The sequence below is a fragment of the Ctenopharyngodon idella genome, chromosome 14 (genome assembly GCF_019924925.1).
Source record: "Ctenopharyngodon idella isolate HZGC_01 chromosome 14, HZGC01, whole genome shotgun sequence".
NCBI classification, from domain to species: domain Eukaryota; kingdom Metazoa; phylum Chordata; class Actinopteri; order Cypriniformes; family Xenocyprididae; genus Ctenopharyngodon; species Ctenopharyngodon idella.
This window is the reverse complement of record NC_067233.1, coordinates 12,912,727-12,925,719: the sequence shown is the minus strand read 5'-3', so window position 1 is coordinate 12,925,719 and position 12,993 is coordinate 12,912,727. Positions and strand designations below refer to the sequence as shown.

Genomic DNA, 12,993 nt, shown 5'->3' with positions numbered 1-12,993 from the left:
TTGTGTGTAATGCAAGGCATCAAGTTTGGCTGTTTAGCATGACACAGTTAGCTGGTCACCATTCAGTCTTTTAAAATTAGCTGTGTACACATTACCGTTCAAAAGTTTTATAACGAATTTGAAAGAAGTCACTTAGAGGCCGTTCACACACAGAATGCATTTTTCCATTTCACTGTGCTACTTTTCCATTGTTAATAAATGTATACATGATAGATGGACGTCTCTAACCGTAAGTTGTGCTGCTTAAAGGGTTAATTCACCCAAAGATGAAAATTCTGTCATTAATTACTCACCCTTATGTTGTTCCATACCCGTAAGATTTTCATTCATCTTCAGAACGCATATTAAGATATTTTTGATAAAATCCTATGGCTCAGTGAGGCCTGCATTGCCAGCAAGATCATTTCCTTTTTCAATGCCCAGAAAGCTACTAAAGACATATTGAAAGCAGTTCATGTGACTATAGTGGTTCAACCTTAATATTATAAAACGATGAGAATACTTTTTGTGCACCAAAAAAACAACAACAAAAAAAAACGACTTTATTCAACAATATCTAGTGATGGACGATTGCAAAACACTGCTTAATGAAGCTTTGAAGCTTTACAAATCTTTTGTTTCGAATCAGTGGTTCGGAGCGTGAAAGTCACGTGATTTCAGTAAATGAGGCTTTGTTACATCATAAGTGTTTTGAAATTTTAATAGTTCACATGACTTTTGCTGTTTGATACGCGCGCTGAACCACTGATTCGAAACAAAAGATTCGTAAAGCTTTGAAGCTTCATGAAGCAGTGTTTTGAAATCGCCCATCACTAGATATTGTTGAATAAAGTCGCTATTTTTTTTTTTGGCACACAAAAAGTATTCTCGTCGCTTTATAATATTAAGGTTGAACCACTGTGGTCACATGAACTGTTTTAAATACGTCTTTAGTAGCTTTCTGGCCATTGAAAAAGGAAATGATCTTGCTGGCAATGCAGGCCTCACTGAGCCATCGGATTTCATCAAAAATATCTTAATTTGTGTTCTGAAGATGAACAAAGGTCTTACAGGTGTGGAACAACATGAGAGTGAGTAATAAATGAAATAATTTTCATTTTTGGGTGAACCCTTTAATATTTGTGTAGCAAGACTTTTATTTTGTAGTCTTTAGTGGATAAAAAGTTCAAAAGAACAGTTTTGAAATACAAATATTTTGTAACATTAAGGGCCCTATCATACACCTGGCGCAATGCGATGCCAGGTGCGACGCAAGTGTTTTTTGCTAGTTTCAGCCCGACGCAGTTATCATTTTTACTTCCAGCAAAAGAGGATTCGGTATACCTGCACCATGCACTTCAGACCATGTGCTTAATAGGTCCCTAGAAGTGTCTTGACTGTCACCTTTTGACGAATGCAATAAAAGTATTTATTTCTTTAAAAAAGTAAAACTTACTTATTTTCCAAACAATTAAACAGTAGTGTATATATTGCAATCATTTCATTATAATAGAGTAGATCTCTACAATACAATTCTGGTCACAGGAAGTGGAGAAAAACTAAGGCTGCATTTATTGAGTAAATTTTTTTTACACGTTAAACTGGTCATATTGATCCCAGAAACTGCCACTGGGATGGATGGGATGTTAACAGATAATACTCTCAAGGTTTTATAGACCTCTGGTGCATTAGGAGAGTTGGTCCTCAACAGCTAAACCTTATCACATCTAGCATTTGGCCCAGCCTGGAAGTAATGAATACACAGAGGTCAATTGGAGTTTGTTTGAGAAATAGGGAATACCCAGCACAACAGGAGGACTCTGGGTAGGCCAGAGAGGCGGACAGTGGCCAGCTGCCATGTGTTGAGTGTCACTTAGACAGGCGGGCAGCCAGTTGCAGCCTGCTGGATTATGTACATGGCATTTTGCTAGCCTGGTGGGTGGACAAGTCAGGTTGGTGTGATGTGGAATGTGAAGGACAATAGTGCATTTGATAGAAGGACTCTTGCAGTATTTGAGCACTCCTTCCAGACCATAAACAGCAGACCATCTCTGTAAGCCCAACTCACCCACTGTGGATGACAAAGGAGAGAATCCATAGGTGTATATAACGAGAGACAGGCTCTTGAATGCACATGCTGTTGTCAGAGGCAGAGATCCTGAGGTGGTCTCCACTCTGAGGTAAGAACTATCACTGTCTTGTCGACTGTAGGGTTCAAAGAGCAGACGTTTTTCACTGTGCACTGAGGTCTGAATCAGATTATCAAGGTCTGCTTTTTAAATGTTACATATCCTGTCTGTCTCCTTTACAGGCTTTGATCACCTTACATTCATGCTTCTAAGGGATTTGAGATGACATTGTGCTACAAACTGAGTGTTTTATTTTAGTGACAAGGAAATAGTCAGTCTTTGAAGGCAAAGCGAAGTTAAAGCTCTGTGGCTCAGCACTGGTCAGTGAATCATTCTGTACGTAGTGTGTTAGTTGACCTTACTTTTTAATACTGTATGTTGTGCACCTCTGAGTCAACTGAAGATACAATGAAGAAGTCTGTCTGTAACTTTCTCTTGTATTGCATAAAATGGTTTGAACCAAAAAGAAAGATAGAAATATTATACAAGAAATTATGAATTAAATTAGATATTCACTTGTAATGTGTATTAAACCAACAAAGATCCAATGAAATAGACTTTTAACTATAGTGAGTATACAGTGCATATACCGTTTAAAAGTTTTAGGTTGGTTAGATTTTTTTAAATGTTTTTGAATGTCTTTTATGCTCACCTGCATTTAATAAAAACACAGTAAAACAATAAAATTGTGAAATATTATTACAATTTAAGATAACTATTTTAATTATTTATAATGTGTACAGTACTGTGCAAAAGTCTTAGGCCACCATTTGATGTTGTTTTAGCAATGGTATAATGACCGTATATGTGACCCTGGACCACAAAACCAGTCATAAGTCGCACGGTTATATATTTGTAGCAATAGCCAACAATACATTGTATGGGTCAAAATTATCGATTTTTCTTTTATGCCAAAAATCATTAGGATATTAAGTAAAGATCATGTTCCATGAAGATATTTTGTAAATTTCCTCCTGTAAATATATCAAAAATTTATTTTTGTGAGTGGATATGTGTTGCTAAGGACTCTCAATATTTAGGTTTTTTTTTTTTTTGTACCCTCAAATTCCAGATTTTCAAATAGTTGTATCTCGGCCAAATATTGCCCTATCCTAACAAACCATACATCAATGGAAAGCTTATTTATTCAGAATGGAAAATGACTGGAAGGCCAAGAATATGCAAAATATGATGAGAAGTTTCTCAGATTTTCTTCTTTTAGAAACTGGAAGAAGTCCAGGAGGTCACACTAAATACTGATTTTTGCTTAAAGAAGCCATTTTGTTCTGGGTTTTTTTTTTTTTTATATACATTTTGTCTACATATTTCCTGTATTTTCTGTTTGTATCATAATAAAGACCAAAAAAATAAGTATGGAAGGTCATTAAAACTTTGCTAAAACAACAAAGCTGGTGGTGGCCTAAGACTTTTGCACAGTACTGTACTTTAAAATGTAATTATGATGTATGAGTTTTCAGCAGCCATTACTCCAGTCATCAGTGTCACATGATCTTTTAGAAATCATCCTAATATGCTGATTTGGTGCAAGGAACATTTCTTATTATTATCAACTTTAAAAGCAGTTGTGTTGCTTAATATTTTTGTGGAAACCGTGATACATTTTTCAGGATTCTTTGATGAATAGAAAGTTCAGAAGAACAGCATTTATTTAAATTAGAACAATTTTGAATTAGATTAGAATTAAATTAGAATTTTGTAACATTTTAAATGTATTTACTGATACTTTTGCTATTTACTGATACTTTTGATGCATTCAATTGATCAATTGAATGCATCCTTGCTGAATAAAAATATTAATTTCTTTAAAAAAAAATAAAAAATTACTGAATGAAGTGTACATTCAGTGTGGGTTAATTTTTGTAGTCGATTTGCTACAAAAAGATTTTCCAATTTTATTTCTCATGAGAAAAATACAGTTCTTCATTGTGGGGCACGTTGTCGCAATATATGAGTTAAAGGATTAGTCCACTTTCAAATAAAAATTTCCTGATAATTTACTTACCCCCATGTCATCCAAGATATCCATGTCCTTCTTTCTTCAGTTGAAAAGAAATTAAGGTTTTTGATGAAAACATTCCAGGATTATTCTCCTTATAATGGACTTCAATGGACTCCAAACGGTTGAAGGTCAAAATTAGTTTCAGTGCAGCTTCAAAGGGCTTTAAACGATACCAGACGAGGAATAAGGGTCTTATCTAGCGAAACGATCGGTCATTTTCTTTAAAAAAAATACAAATGTATATGCTTCATAAACACAAATGATTGCCTTGCAAGTGCTTCACCATTCCGCCTTCCGTATTCTTCAAAAAGCTTACGCTGTATGTCTTACGCCTTCCCTATTACATACAGCGTAAGCTTTTTGAAGAATACAGAAGGCGGAATGGTGAAGCACTTGCAAGGCAATCATTTGTGTTTATAAAGCATATACATTTGTATTTTTTTTAAGAAAATGACCGATCGTTTCGCTAGATAAGACCCTTATTCCTCGTCTGGTATTGTTTAAAGCCCTTTGAAGCTGTACTAAAACTAATTTCCGTTGAATCCATTGAAGTCCACTATAAGGAGAATAATCCTGGAATGTTTTCATCAAAAACCTTAATTTCATCTTGGATGACATGGGGGTGATTAAATTATCAGGAATATTTTATTTGAAAGTGCTCTAATCGTTTAAGTTGTCACATTTTTTTTTTCTACAAAAACAGTAAACCAATTATAAGGCACAAAACAGTACAAAAAATATTATTATTTAATTAAATAATTAACCTTTCTTTTCAAATCTACCTTCATTATATAGATGACTCTTGTCTAACTGTGGTAATGTGTTTTCACTTGTTTATCCAACAGCAAAAATGTGATATTTAAGGTTTAGTTTGAAGAATTAAATGCACAATTATTATTCCTTTGTTAAGAGTTGTTTGCACCAAGAAGTGTTTGAAACCAACATACTTGCTGAGATATAGCCCTTGTAACAACCCATATGACAATAAGCTCCAGGCTCTTTTATATAGATTCATGTAGTGCATTTGAAATCCAAAGAACTGTATCCACAGGCAATTGGTGTAAATTTGTGCATGTTTGTGCATGTTTGGCACGGGAGGTGTAGGATTTCTGTAGGCATGCCAGTCCCTGTGCTGCCTGGGCCCAATGAAGTGGTGCAGGGTCCTGGCAGTGGACAGCGGAATGCACTCCATCCAGTCGTCTCTGATTGGAGGAAAATCTTCTCCGTAAGTCCTCGCCAGAGGCTCATTTCCGCAACTGTTTTTGTTTTGAGCCTATTCAGCACATTTTTTTGTCAAACACACAAATCACGGAGCAGCGAGGGCCTGAGCAGGGACTCATAATGGTACATAAACACAAAACAGGAAGAGATCCTGCACTGCAGGTGTTCACCCTTCTACCACAGGTCCTACCTCAATGTCCACTGATCATTTTGAGTTTTAACAATATCTGACGCCTCCATCTAGCTATCTGATGAACCATAAACAACCAGGATTAATCACAGAGACAGTGGATTAAACAGAAAGAGAGAGAAAGAGATTCAAGAAAGACTGAAAAATGACAGTGAATTAAGAGGAACCGCCTGAAGAGGGGACACATTAGAGCCGTGTGGAGGCATTAATTCACTTAGTGCTCTGGGGAACATGGCGTACAGAATTTCTCATTGAGACACATCTCAGGTTCTGTTTGTTTTGGCTATGTTGTCACGGCCGTATGGGCCCGGACAGCCGGATGTGTTTATTTCTGCACAGATGTCGGCTGTGATTATGCAGCAGTGACTAGGTGACAGTATGTCGTCATGGTCATTTAGCAGGGGTTCCCAGAGGAAGGCTTGACTACTGTAGATGATTTGTGGGATGATGGGGCTAAACAGGGATGGGATGGGACTACAAAACAACTTGCGATATATGCCTATCATAACTCAAAGTGGATAATCACTATTGCATATTCATACATGTGTACACAAATTTATTCCTGTTATGGCAGAGGTGAATTTTCAGCAGTCATTTCTCCAGTTTTCAGTGTCACATGATCCTTCAGAAATCCTCAAGAAATATTTCTTATTGTTAACAATGCTGAAAACATTTTTGCGGAAAGTGTGATTCTTGGATGAATAGAAAGCTTGTAACATTACAAATTATATACATTATAAATGTCTTTATTGTCACTTCTAATTAATTTGATGCATCCTTGCTGAAAAAAGTTATTTCATAGAAAAAAATACTGATTCCAAACCTTTGAACAGAAGTGTATGTCTAAAATAGCTATTTTCACATTGCAAAAGCAGTGCAATTTGCTTACAGTGGTCGTCTCTCAACATGACATAGAGACCCGAGTTAAAATCCTCGCAAATAGACAAACATTTTCAATTAATTAACAAGGTTGTATTCATTTTTTGATTTCATGGTGAATTTGTATTGATTCACAAAACAGATTTATAATTTTCATGCTATGGTCAATCACTGCTAAATGTCAGATATTACATTTATATAGTCTTTTGGCTAAAATCAATCATTTTAATTGCCACATAAATTAGGCATCACAACGTTTTAGTGAATAATTTATTAGTGTTTTAAAGATTAAAGTGTTAGATGATGGAAAATGCTTAAAGGGTTAGTTCACCCAAAAATGAAAATTCTGTCATTAAAAAACCGTAAGACCGTCGTTCATCTTCAGAACACAAATGAAGATGTTTTTGATGAAATCTGAGAGCTTTCTTACGGGTTTGGAATGACATGAAGGTGAGTAATCAATAATGAAATATCCCTTTAATGCAAAATTTAATTTATTTATTTTAATTTAAATTAATTTAAATGTACAATATCAGCAATCAGGCAATGCTAACTGATAGATAATCTAATATTAATCAATAACTGGTGGTACTGATACTGATATCATATATCCCTAAAATGTCATTGACATTGCCAGCCCACAAACCATCTGAAAATGTCCCAGCGCTCCCTATGGCTAGTCACTCCCTGGGACTAATGAAAGGCAAAGAGAGGAACATATAGACAGTCTGACAGCGGCATTGAACGAGACACAAGGGTTTCATGACAGAGGAAAAGCGCCTTAATCATGAGACTTGCTGGAATGATTGTGTCTCCGTCCCTTTGCTCTGGACGTGTGCTGAATTTCAGTGATACTTTAAGTAACAGCACAGTTGCTGCCACTCTGGCTGAGAGAAACAGAGCTTACGTGACCTGCAGGCATTACTGATATTATATTTATCTGCCGTGTGCTTCAGGGTTCAGCTGAGGTGCACCTGTAGGTATTTGTTTGTTCCTGTATCTGTTCATTTTTTGAGTGTTATTTAAATTGAGGGATCACTGCTGTTTGATTATTATATAAGATGGAAATGTGGCGTAACCCATGTAGTTCAAGTCTGGCTCAGGCCATTTTCCAAAACACCCTTTATCTCCTTATAGTTTTCTGTCACCTCTAACAAAGTCCCTTTAAGGCAAGTTAGTTCACTCAATGGCCATCTTGGCAACATTTCCTGGCAGATCATTTCTAGTCAATAGGCTTGCAAGTACTGTACAGCTCCTCTCTACTTAAATGGGGAAAGACCAAATTGCCAAAACTGGTTGTCAAAATTATGTTTGTCAGCAAATATATCACAAACAACCGTATCGTAAAATTGCATCTTCAGCTAAGTTGCAGTATTTTCAGGCACATGGACATTAATTTAGGATAAAAAACAGCCAATGGAAAAGTGGGACTTTCATACATCTGCTAAATAATGTAGGATTTTTTTTTTTTTTGAGTCATCTCCTCCTCTTCTATGGATCTTGATATAAAAAGGTAATATGATGGAAAAACAGGCTATAATCAAGCAATATTATGCAAGTAAGAGTGTTGTAGTTCAGAATATCATCAGAGCACCATTAAGACTGTGATATTGCTTTTATAAGCCTATGCAGTTCCATAAACAAGCAGTTAATATCAAGTAATTTACATTTTATACACAAACTTACATTTTATACAGTTGTTTTGTCTATTTTTGCTCAACTAATGAAAACAGCTCCAAAGGAAACCACAGCAGAATTATTTATTGCGTGACAGAGCAAATACACAAGATGGAATGAAAGAAACAAAACAAAAAGCGCAGAGTTTTATTATAATTTGTGTGGTTATGAGAGTTCTCTAAATCCTTAACTGTGTGTTGCAGCTGCAGGGCGGCCCTCGTGGCCGGGATGCCACTGTGTACCCTGCCAGTCGGCGGTGGATCCTGAGGGGCAGGAGCTGCCCACCCAGTGCCGGGGGCAAAGGAACAAGCACCCTGATCACGACATGAATCTCTGCTGGAACGAGATCAAGCGCAAATCCCACAACATCAGGTATGCCTCATTTTTTGTTCATCTGCTTATATCACGCGGATATTAGGTTCATTGTCTTCTGGGGATTATTAACCTTTCCTCAGTATAGCACCAGTTAGAGATGCACATATTGCAAATTCTCCCAGTCTCAGAGGCACTAATGAAACCGTTGATTGTGTTTGGGCTGTTTTGCATGTCATTTATATGTATGTCTGTAATGTAAAGGTGCTTTGTTTACATACTTAGCCTCATAATTACAGTCTCGACCCCAACTTTTCACTGGGGATAAATTTAACAGGGTGTGATTGGTTTAGACATCTTCCCTGCGGCACAGGGTAATAAGATCATCCCAGGATAGCCAATAGTAGCCGAGCCCTTGTCAGTATGCTGACATCATCTGGCCCAGAAGGAAAGCTACAGCCATACAACACCACATGTAATGGAAATGGATGGAATACTAAGTGGCCTCTACAAAAGACCCTCTGGGATTATATTGCACCAGCGTTTCGGTGGCTGACTTTTTCAGCTGGCTGTGTTTTGACAGACAGATGTCCCTTCCATCTAATGGCCTGATTTTTCAGCTTTGGCATCTGTAAAATGCAATGGCAGACATTTTAGTAGAATTAAATTAAGTTCTGATTTTGTTTGGAAGCAAATAATATATATATTTTTGTAAATTAATGGATTAGGGTTTATGTTTTTGTTGTCTCTGCATTGGTGTTTTTGTAGAACTGTAGTTTTATGTCTAATGCTGAATAACTGCTTGATTTTGTAGATTGTGTTTCAGAGCACAAAACAACATGAATAATTTACTTGAAATTTTAGCAGTTTTTTTCTTTCTAAGGCACTGTGACAGAAAGAAATCAAACAGACTTGCTAGCGAGGCAGAACAGAGCTCGTCTTTGTCATTTTAATCAGAATGTTTGGCTTCATTGGGGTCCACTCACACGGCAGTGAATGTGCTGTGACCGGGGGGCTATGTGGCTGAGGGGGTATATGGGTGGACAGAAGCATGCTGGGAATGTGTGACTGCAGACGTGCCTGGATGTTTCTCACCTCTCTGATGGCGCAGCTGTGAGTGGGTGCTTATGGTGTGACTCAAAACCCACATCCCTAAATCTGTTCAAAGCATCTCTTTGTCTTTATAGATTGTGAATAATTAACACATCTGCCACAATTTTCATTATAATTCAGGACTGTGTCATGCTGTATTTTGAAGTTAAAGCTCTTTAGTGATATCATTCCACATACTGTAGATTTACATTGTGAAGTATAAGTGCAGAGTTTGCAGTGGTAAAAGTAATAAAAAGAAGGGCATTCCGGTCCAGTTCAGTTCTGTTCCATGCTCAGTGCTAAATGGCAGGGAAGAGAATGGTGACCTTTCAGCTATCCTCAAAGCTGCATCCCATCTTTTCAACTGCAGGGAGAAAAAGGCTTGATTGAGCACTAACAGCATGCTAATTGCGGTCCTTTCTCTGAGTTTTTAGGCTTGGAGATTAGAATGTTAAAATCCCTTTTGCTAATGGGTCTACAGTCATGTCAAACTTGACATGTGCTGAATGTACTTTCTGCATTTCTGCATTCTGCAGTCTGAAATAGAGAGAGGAAATGGAATATTCTGTCAAGGATGTGTGCTTGTTTTGGAAGTAAGATGTTCTTAAACTTTCTTTTAATTATTAAAGGTAGAAGGTTAACTCTGTTGGCAGCATGCATCTTTTGTCAGTTGTAGACCATTAAAGGGATAGTTCACCCAAAAATGAAAATTCTGCCATAATTTACTTGGCCTCATGTTGTTCCAAAGAGTAGGTAAGTCTGCTGTATACTCTATATACCTCTTATCGTTAATTTAATTAATTAACTGAATGCGCTCCTCTAGTGTTAATTAGGTTAATTATCTGAACGTGCTCCTCTTGAACTTTGTTAATAAAACATAATTTATGGAACCAAATGCAGAAATTGATATTTCAAATAACAATTTCAAAATAATGTAAAAATACTTGTTCTATTATATGTGTTGGGAGAATTATTATTGTCTCAGATTGTTCAAGAAATATATTCTCTTTCTGCTTAGCTTCCCAGCATTGCTTGTTATCACAATTTGTTGTGTTTCGGATGCTGGTGTGCTGGTGACCTGGCGTTTTAACAAGGCTATAAAACAAGATTTTCTTTGGTCAGCAAGCTTTACCAGAATAACCCTGCGGATTCACCTGCCAAAAAAAAAAAAAAAGGAGATGTAAATAGTTATTTTTGTAATGCTTCCAGTTCTGATTCCTTTTAACAATTTTGGATCTATAAAAATTCATTTATAATTCTTTTAGTACTTTTGAGGAAGAAATATTTGGAAAAAGGGAAATGCTGTTCTTATTGCATTCACTTGCCACAGAAGTCTGTTGCAAAATGAGGACATCATTTCAACAGAGCAGATATGCCAAATAAGAAATATGTACATTTAAACTAATTATTCCAAAAGTGAATTTTAACTCTTTTAACATTTTTTAACTCTTTTAACTACACATTATCATACAGTATGAACAACCAATTTTTGAGTCACTAAAAATATCTGACTCTTAAGAGTCTTTTTGACTAACATGGATCATTGAATGTTTCTGTAGACTCAGTTTAGTTGTGGTCAATAGCAGTGCAGGAAACACTAGTGTTTTGTATTTTTTTGTTGGTGGAAAAATTAATGTTTGAGAATGATTAAAGGGGTCATGAACTTGATTTTTTTATTATTATTTTATAATGTTTCCTGAGGGGCACTTGTACTAATGTGATATACTTGTATTAATATGATTTTTACATCAAAAATTGTCAGAATTTAGAAATTAATGGCTATTTTCTACCCTGATTTTAGCCCTCTGATTTGAATGCTCTGTTTGAAGAGCCGTGTCTGTGGAAACGCCCACTGCTGTGATTGGCTGACATCTTTGCAATTGAAATACAGTGGGTACGGAAAGTATTCAGACCCCCTTAAATTTTTCACTCTTTGTTATATTGCAGCCATTTGCTAAAATCATTTAAGTTCATTTTTTTTCCTCATTAATGTACACACAGCACCCTATATTGACAGAAAAACACAGAATTGTTGACATTTTTGCAGATTTATTAAAAAAGAAAAACTGAAATATCGCATGGTCCTAAGTATTCAGACCCTTTGCTCAGTATTTAGTAGAAGCACCCTTTTGATCTAATACAGTCATGAGTCTTTTTGGGAAAGATGCAACAAGTTTTTCACACCTGGATTTGGGGATCCTCTGCCATTCCTCCTTGCAGATCCTCTCCAGTTCTGTCAGGTTGGATGGTAAACGTTGGTGGACAGCCATTTTTAGGTCTCTCCAGAGATGCTCAATTGGGTTTAAGTCAGGGCTCTGGCTGGGCCATTCAAGAACAGTCATGGAGTTGTTGTGAAGCCACTCCTTCGTTATTTTAGCTGTGTGCTTAGGGTCATTGTCTTGTTGGAAGGTAAACCTTCGGCCCAGCCTGAGGTCCTGAGCACTCTGGAGAAGGTTTTCGTCCAGGATATCCCTGTACTTGGCCGCATTCATCTTTCCCTCGATTGCAACCAGTCGTCCTGTCCCTGCAGCTGAAAAACACCCCCACAGCATGATGCTGCCACCACCATGCTTCACTGTTGGGACTGTATTGGACAGGTGATGAGCAGTGCCTGGTTTTCTCCACACATCCCGCTTAGAATTAAGGCCAAAAAGTTCTATCTTGGTCTCATCAGACCAGAGAATCTTATTTCTCACCATCTTGGAGTCCTTCCATGCGGGCTTTCATGTGTCTTGCACTGAGGAGAGGCTTCCGTCAGGCCACTCTGCCATAAAGCCCCGACTGGTGGAGGGCTGCAGTGATGGTTGACTTTCTACAACTTTCTCCCATCTCCCGACTGCATCTCTGGAGCTCAGCCACAGTGATCTTTGGGTTCTTCTTTACCTCTCTCACCAAGGCTCTTCTCCCCCGATAGCTCAGTTTGGCCGGACGGCCAGCTCTAGGAAGGGTTCTGGTCGTCCCAGACGTCTTCCATTTAAGGATTATGGAGGCCACTGTGCTCTTAGGAACCTTAAGTGCAGCAGAAATTTTTTTGGAACCTTGGCCAGATCTGTGCCTTGCCACAATTCTGTCTCTGAGCTCTTCAGGCAGTTCCTTTGACCTCATGATTCTCATTTGCTCTGACATGCACTGTGAGCTGTAAGGTCTTATATAGACAGGTGTGTGGCTTTCCTAATCAAGTCCAATCAGTATAATCAAACACAGCTGGACTCAAATGAAGGTGTAGAACCATCTCAAGGATGATCAGAAGAAATGGACAGCACCTGAGTTAAATATATGAGTGTCACAGCAAAGGGTCTGAATACTTAGGACCATGTGATATTTCAGTTTTTCTTTTTTAATAAATCTGCAAAAATGTCAACAATTCTGTGTTTTTCAGTCAATATGGGGTGCAGTGTGTACATTAATGAGGAAAAAAAATGAACTTAAATGATTTTAGCAAATGGCTGCAATATAACAAAGAGTGAAAAATTGAAGGGGGTCTGAATACTTTC

General features: G+C 37.3%; 1 protein-coding gene across 4 annotated transcripts in view; it reads left to right on the top strand.

The window, feature by feature from the left end:
- The window catches only part of drp2 (dystrophin related protein 2), a 158,085-nt gene that overhangs the window by 73,812 nt on the left and 71,280 nt on the right, over positions 1-12,993 (top strand). For 3 of the 4 annotated variants that reach the window (XM_051860018.1, XM_051860019.1, XM_051860021.1), the window contains one exon: positions 8,299-8,467. In XM_051860018.1, the coding sequence (XP_051715978.1) occupies positions 8,299-8,467 (169 nt within the window). Of the gene's footprint in view, positions 1-2,023; positions 2,160-8,298; positions 8,468-12,993 lie in introns of those variants that run through there. The other variant, XM_051860020.1, reaches the window with a different exon arrangement.